At 46.5% G+C, this 8,631-nt stretch overlaps 1 protein-coding gene across 1 annotated transcript in view; it reads right to left on the minus strand.

Annotated features, from left to right (window-relative positions):
* Window positions 1–7,636, minus strand: part of LOC147010839 (transmembrane protein 132C-like) — a 741,813-nt gene extending 734,177 nt beyond the window's left edge. Inside the window, exon 1 of the mRNA XM_085859640.1 lies at window positions 7,340–7,636. Within this exon, the coding sequence (XP_085715766.1) occupies window positions 7,340–7,436 (97 nt within the window). The 5' untranslated portion in view covers window positions 7,437–7,636. The remainder of the gene's footprint in view (window positions 1–7,339) is intronic.
* Window positions 7,637–8,631: the final 995 nt, after the last annotated feature.

The following is an 8,631-nucleotide window of genomic DNA, read 5'->3' on the forward strand; positions in this document are numbered from 1 at the left end:
TTTTGGATTAGCCCAAACAACCTCGGACGGTTGGAGATTAGAAATTTAGCCATGTTCTGTTTTAAAAAATGAATGTGGTAACTTTCCTTTCTCCAATTACTAGAAGCATATTGTAATTCTGATCTTTTTATGGGGAAAGGAGAGGAGGCAGGATCATATCAATATATATATATATATATATATATATATATATATATATATATATATATATATATATATATATATATATATATATTAATTCAAGAGCTGATATAAGGGCTTGTGAAGGTTATTATTCCTTCTTGTATTTTTCTTTCTTTGCAGCTGTTATAAGCTGCATTCTTTATCACTCTATCCATGTGGCCAGCACTATAATTCTAGCACAATTCACACAATATTTTGGATGCATATACGAGCAAGGTGAGCCATATTATCTAACTAAATCGATGATAAATCATGTCATTGAAGAAAGATCTCAAAGGCGAATTCGCACAATACATTTCAAATGTAAAGGCCGACATATCAATCGTTAACTCACACACACACGATATATTATGCCCCGATGACCGTCGTCACACAAAGGGTTAATGCACAGACGCGTGGCGATGCATTGTGGGACAATCGCCTTTTTTCAAAAGTCCCGCATTGTTTGAGCCCAATCTGACAAGAGCAGAAAAGGAGCATGGCAAGGAAATGCACTCAGAAACAGCGGAGCATCACACGCGACAACATGTGGAACCAGTACTCGGTGTACGTCTCCATCCAATACCGCTTGAAGCAAAAGCTACATCAGCCACAAATTGGCGGTTGCAAATCTTGAGCACTGATGCACAGAACAGCGAAAGCCTTGTACTTATTCCCAGTATCACGATGCATTATCAGACAGGCAACCCACGTGCTGAATCTCAGCACTTGCATGCGAGTTATATATGCAGGGGCCTTGATCTATGATGCATGGGTTCATAGTGCTGGGCCAGCAACAATCTATTACGCTCAATAAAATATGCTTTGTTAATGGAAGGTACACACTACACACCGACCAGAAAGTAGCAAGTTCTATGCAAAAGACACTGTAACAGCGAATGCACAGTGAATGTGATGGCATGATTGCAGTGATGGGTTAACATGCTGTGTTTTGCAGAAAATCTTCCAGCATGGGACGGGTTTACAGATGGATGGACGGATACATGCACACACACACCACCATGTAAGAATTAGAATCTGATTTAATCAATCAACAGTTTACTTTTGTGCAATGTCTCACCTCGGTGCTCAGCGAGAGCTATCCATTATTATGCACAGCAGCAGAAGAAGCGCTTTCATTTGACGTATTGCTTATCAAGCAGAGAGGCCGAGCTAAGCTCAAAATCTTTAACTGCCTGCCCAGCCATATTTCACGTTCCACTTTCAGTAATTTTTACCGTTCTTTTTATCGTCCAATAAACTTTTCTCTCAATCTTCTGACAGCCCCTCATGCAATCAGATGTGAGGGTGATTGGCAACCCAGATGAACTTACTGCAGTATCAATAGTGAATCCAAAATCCTTCGGTCCAGCACATTGGCGCATGATGTGTGGCACTCATGTGCGACCTCTAGGCCTCGGATCCTGGGACATCTGAACGTCGACAGAGCCGTCGCCGACAAAGATGAAAGATAAGTCTCATAATCTCTCAGACTCTACGAGCCAAAGGATTTGCATGCGGATGGTGGACTCATCCTCATCTAAAAGCCAATAACTTGGCATGCACGTGGATGGTGGGCTCATCCTGCAGCAGATGCAAATACAAACGGCTCACACGAAGTTCAAATGAAAAGGCAAATCCTTTTGCAGAACTCAGAGCACTCAAAGCGCCTTTGTTTTCTTACTGTTGGAGCTGCTAACCTTCAGGCAAGAGAACTGTGCTCATTGAGCTTAACCCACTCAGACTGCACATGATATTCCTGATGAAAAAGGATTGCCATCATAACCACAGATTTTTTTTTAAACGATATATATATATATATATATATATATATATATATATATATATATATATATATATATATATATATATATGTTTATCAAGATGGAATATGGACTAACGAGAATACCAAGAAGTATGCATACTCACCGCGAAGCCATCCAGCATGGATTAACATCCTGACCCAGCTAAAAACTGTCATCCCAATGTTTCACAGGCAGGGTGATTCATCAATGTGTGTGCCGTCCCTTGGATGGATGTGAAACTGGGCATCCCATCTGTTGAGATTAGTTGGTGGACTTTAAAGATCCCACAGTGTGCTTTGTGAAGAATAGGCGAGTTATCGCCAGCACCCTGAACAAATTGTAAATTTATGCCCAACTGCTGCTGGGAAGGTAATGGCAAACTACCCAACCAACCAGCATAATCCATGGCAAGAAAATGCTCCGATAGTACTGACCATATACACACACACACACACACACACACACACACACACACACACACACACACACACACACACACACACACACACACACACACACACACACACACACACACACACACACACACACACACACACACACACACACACACACACACACACACACACACACACACACACGGGGTGTGCTGACACATCGTGTAAGCATACGAACCCTGTTTCCCCATTGTCTCGGGTCGCTCACCTGCATTTGATTTTAAAATTCATTTATTTTCATTCTTTTTTTTCATTTATTTATATTTTCATTTATGGATAATATACAATAGTTCTGTGATTTTTTCCTGGTGCATCGGCTTTGATGTCCATCACCACTCAAAATTACTGTGCTTCCCCATTGTCTTGGGTCACTCACCTGCATTCGTTTTTCTTTTTTCCATTTATTTATATTTTCATTTATGGATGTTGTCCGATAGTTTTGTGATTGTTTCCGAGTGTACCAGCTTCGATGTCCATACCAACACAAAATTTCAGCTTTCTATGTCACCAGGAAGGCACCGCTCTTCAATATCAGTTAGAAAGAGCTCTATATAATATAAATACACGTACACACACACACACACACACACACACACACACACACACACACACACACACACACACACACACACACACACACACACACACACACACACACACACACACACACACACACACACACACACACACACACACACACACACACACACACACACACACACACTAGTGGTGGTGTGACCAAGCACGAAGCATGTGTGTAAAATCTTATATGACGTACATGATTATCTTCCAATCCAATTGTGCTTTTATGAGCGAGTGCTGCGTTCATAGCCTGTGTGGCTCACACTGTGTCAACCCCAGGAATACCGCCCTAGACGAATGGGATCCTCCTCTCTATTCTTACAAATAAGCTGTCCTTGAGTAAAGGAGGCACCACTCGCTTCACACTGGCGAAGTAACCGGACTGCAAAGAGCCCAAAGCAAGGCAGAGACAAAGTCAATCGATGCTGCAAGCGTGTGGTTGTTGTTTGGAATAATGCAAGTTCCGTTGTAAGCATGGGGTTGGGGTTCTGAACATTGCAAATTCAGTTGTGAGCTTGTAGTTCCAGATCAGAGTGGCCTGGGCTGGGATTTCGGTTGTGGTTCCAAACAATGTGGATTCAGCTCTGATCATGTGGTTGTGGATCAGAGGGATGTGGGTTCAGTTCAGAGTGTACGGTTACGATTCCCATCGATGCTGGTTCAATTATGAGTGTGGTTGTGGTTCGGAGACAAAACTTAGGCCGAAGTCACATTTTCCATGGCGGCCGTGGGGTCTCCAAAATCTACGGCCACCAGCAATTATACGGCGGCCGCAGTATTTCCACGGTCACACAATGTAGCAGTCACATATGTTTTTATTTTTTGTGGAGCTGCACGGCGTATTTATAAATTGTGGAGACCGAAAACGTTGGGTTCCGTATGGTCTTTGATTTGATGTCGCACGGTGACCTTTGGGCGTTCCTGCGGCGGCCATATAATTTTCAAGGCAGACGCAAGGTGCACGCAAGGCGACCGCAGGGGGACCGCAGGAGGGCCCTAAGGGGAACGTGCGTCCAGACGGACGGTAACGAATGGGTTAATTTTTTTTATTTTTTACCAGTTTTTTTTTTTCGGCTTGTTGAATTGCTACGGCAAACGTAGAAATGAAAAAAAGTTATAACTCCGCATTATAATTCCACGGCGACCTTACGGCCTGTAAAATATAGCCATATGGCGTAGGGCCACCCTGAGGCCACCTCAGAAACTCTGCGGCCGCCGCACGTTTCTGTCAATTCAGAGGGTGTACGACCGCCGTATCCTCGCCGTCGAGCAAATGTGACTTCGGCCTTACCAAGGTATGCCAAGCTGACAACTGTTTCAAAATCCCAACTTTTTACCAATCCTCTATCTTAATCTGTACTTTTCTTTAGTCTTCCTTCAAAAAACAAGAAAAAGGAATTTGAGAATTTCCTTCCAAATTCAAAGCACAAGATAAGAAATTATTGTTTTTGAGCAGAGTTCTAAGCTCTATCGAATGCAATAATAAATCAGCAAATATAAAATGAAAGATCACAATTTATGTCCTGATTGAGCACTTGCCTACAATGGCTCGCAAGGTGCATGGTGTTCGACGAGACCCATCCATGTGCATGAACCTTATGGGTAAATACACCATGCCATAGTCAGGAGAGGGGTGGGAGGGAGGGGTTTCGTTCAGTGCAAACACTTCCCACCACCCCCCCCACCTCCTTTAGTGAAATTTGTTTTTTCAACTGAAGATCCTTTTTATAAAAATTATTTTAAAAAAATAGCGATTCAACTGAAGATTTGACTTTCCTGAAGTAATTAATCCCAAACGAGCACACCCTGTCAAAATCGGAGGAGCCCTCGGAAATGAAAGCATAAGTGTGAGTGAACAAATTGTGGCGCAGGGACCGAATGTGCTCAGATCACTCGGGATGCATGGTTATGGTGTTTCAATTAGACTGCACGTCATCAATAGCTCCATCCCTACATCACACACATCCCTTCGTCAGCATATCACGACATCACACATTATATCCCTCCATCACAAAAAGGGCCGACAGGATGGCCTCGGCATAGGGTACACATACTCGCCTCTAAGCAGTGTAGCCTTGGTTTGAATCCTGACCCAGCTATACACTGTCATCCAGGTGTTTCACAGGCAGGGTGATTCATCAAGATGAGTGCCATCCCTTGGATGGACGTTAAACAGGCATCCCGTCTGCCGGCATCAGTTAGTCGAAGCTAGAGATGCCACGCTGTCCTTCACGAAGAGTAGGCGAGCTATCGCCAGAAAAATTACAAATCCCTGGCATAACTACTGCTGATAAAGCAATGGCAAACCACCCAATATATCCCTCGTCAAAGAACTGTCTTCGGGCAGAACACCAGAATACGAAATCACAAACAGCTACTTCACTGTGTTCCTACCTCTCTCTCTGTGTCACACCACTATGTCAACAGGTCACATCACACCATGACGTCACAAGGTCACGTCACACCACTACGTCACCAGGTCACGTCACACCACGACGTCACCAGGTCACGTCATTATGTCATCACATCACATCATGCCACACGTCACAAGGTGCCAACGTCACATCACTTTCGCTGTCGTGACTTTCAAACCATGGATCAACGCACCAAGCACTACGCAGTTGCCCCACACCGGCCACAACCCTGGCCATCATGTCCGGGACCCAACCACAACGTACCACCATTTTCTCAAGAAACTGCCAATTAGAGATGATGCAATGAAAGCTAATAATGGAAAGCGAGGTGCTTAAATTCACCACTCACTAACATCAAGCAACGTGGTTCCAGACCACACTCTCAGTTCTGAGAGGGACAGGTCAAATCCAAGGGGTGTGTGGGGGGGGGTGATAAGTCGCTGTGCAGGGTAAAGGAAAAGGGGGGGGGGAGGGAGAGAACCGTAATAGTAGAGGACAACTTGTGAGTGGAAAAAATGCGCTGAGGAGGAGAGAGGCGTAAGGGGAGTTTGTGCTTAGTGAGAGAAGGTGCGTGCTGTGGGGAGGGAGGTTGAGAGCGGTCACGTGCTGTGAGGGAGGGAGGATGAGAGGGGTCATGTGCTGTGGGGGAGGGAGGGTGAGAGGGATCGCGTGCTGTGGGGGAGGGAGGGTGAGAGGGGTCACGTGCTGTGGGGGAGGGAGGGTGAGAGGGGTCACATGATGTGGGGGAGGGGATGGTGAGAGGGGTTGCATGTTGTGGGGGAGGGGATGGTGAGAGGGGTCACATGGTGTGGGGGAGGGGATGGTGAGAGGGGTTGCATGTTGTGGGGGATGGAGGGTAAGAGGGGTCGCGTGCTGTGGGGGGGGGGTGGAGAGTGAGAGAATTCACATGCTGTGAGGGAGGGAGGGTGAGAAGGGTCATGTGCTGTGGGGGAGGGAGGGTGAGAGGGATCGCATGCTGTGGGGGAGTGTGAGATGGGTCATGTGCTGTGGGGCAGGGAGGGTGAGAGGAGTCACGTGCTGTCTGAGAGGGAGGGTGAGAGATGTCACGTGCTGTGGGGGGAGGGGGAGAAGTCAAGCAGCATGTTGTGGGGGGTGAGAGAAGTTGCGTGCTACGGGAGGTGGGAGACGTCACATGCTGTGGGGGGGGGAGGTGGGAGAAGTCACGTGCTGTGGGGGTGGGACAAGTCATGTGCTGCGGGGGGTGAGAAGAGTCATGTGCTGAAGGGGCAAGAAGGGTGAGAGGAGTCACGTGCTGTCTGGGAGTGAGGGTGAGAGACGTCATGTGCTGTGGGGCAGGGAGGGTGAGAGGAGTCACGTGCTGTAGGGGAGGGAGGGTGAGAAACGTCATGTGCTGTGGGGGGGTGGGTGGGAGAAGTCACGTGCTGCGGGGGGTGAGAAGAGTCATGTGCTGAAGGGGCAAAAAGGGTGAGAGGAGTCACGTGCTGTCTGGGAGTGAGGGTGAGAGACGTCATGTGCTGTGGGGCAGGGAGGTGAGAGGAGTCACGTGCTGTCTGGGAGGGAGGGTGAGAGACTTCACGTGCTGTGGGGGAGGGGGAGAAGTGAAGCTGCATGTTATTGGGGGGTGTGAGAGAAGTTGCGTGCTATGGGTAGGTGGGAGACGTCATGCTGTGGGGGTGGGAGAAGTTAGGTGCTGCGGGGGGGGTGGGAGAAGTGGCGTGCTGCGGGGGGTGGGAGAAGTGGCGTGCTGAGGGGGAGGAGTTGCGTGCTGGGGGGGAGGAGTCGCGTGCTGGGGGGGAGGAGTCGCGTGCTGTGGGGTGATGGGAAATGTGCTGAGGGAAACGCTGAGGGACAGGGCTCAGCGTTCCTGGTGGGTTTGTGCTTTGAAAACTGCCGCAAAGGGATGGACGGCGTTCAGGTTACACAGAGCGCATTGACGCACCTGCCTGGAGAAGCGCGACGCGCAGCAGGTTCCTGGCGAGAGCGGGGGTGGCTCGACCACCACGCGTCGCTCCGGGCGGTCCGAGGGCGCGTTGCATGGCCTCGGCCGGAGGGACCCGCGCTGCGTGAAGGAAAGCGAAGCGGTAACCGCGACAGGGACAAGAAGAAGCAGGTGGGAGCGACGAGCTCCTCGCTGCGGCAGAGCGCGCGCTAGCTGCGCTTCTCCAAGTCGTTCGTCTTGTGCCGCTTTTTTACCTCAGGATCCGCGCGCCTCGATCTCCCCTGAGAAGAGGGGCGTGTCCTGTTACGTATCGCCGTAGGTGGGGCCACTGCGGGCACGCGCGCGTGCTCAGGGTGGTGGCGCGATCTTCCAGCGAGCGGATATATATCGGCGACAAGTCCCGCCCTACTTCACCGGAGCACAAGGAGGAAAGCACTTCATTTCGCAGACATTAACTCTTCCAGAGCGTGCGTTTCTCTTCGCGCCCCACTCGGCCACTTCGTTGCACCGTCGTTTCGTGCTTCGTTATGGACGCCGATCGCCCTTTCGCACCCGGGACTCACCTTCAAACTTTGTGGTGCTTCGTGCACGCAAACGCCTCGAGCCTCGAGGGCACGGAGTGCGGCCCTCAGGGTGAGCGCGGTGGAGCGTTGCGCGCAGGAAACGAGCGCTGAAGCTGCGGGATAGTCGAAGTGGCGACGGATGTTCAATCAACGATAGCAAGTCCGTTAATTTGCAGGTTATTTTACCGCAAGTTCTAAGCACGGTTGTCAAAAGGTGCACACCTTTGCTTGAATTTACTTTCAAACGGTGGTTTCGGAGCTGTACACATATATATATATATATATATATATATATATATATATATATATATATATATGTATATGTATATATATATATATATATATATATATATATATATATATATATATATATATATATATGTATATATGTATATATATATATATATATATATATATATATATATATATATATATATATATGTATGTATATATATATATATGTATGTATATATATATATATATATATATATATGTATATATATATATATGTATATATATATATATATATATATATATATATATATATATATATATATATATATATATATATATATATATATGTATATATATGTATATATGTATGTATGTATATATGTATATATATATATATATGTATATATGTATGTATATATATATGTATATATATATATATGTATATATATATATATATACATATATATATATATATACATATATATATATATATAT

The sequence above is a fragment of the Eptatretus burgeri genome, chromosome 16 (genome assembly GCF_056783735.1).
Source record: "Eptatretus burgeri isolate ZD-2024b chromosome 16, Ebu_testis_v1, whole genome shotgun sequence".
In the NCBI taxonomy this organism is placed as follows: Eukaryota; Metazoa; Chordata; class Myxini; order Myxiniformes; family Myxinidae; genus Eptatretus; species Eptatretus burgeri.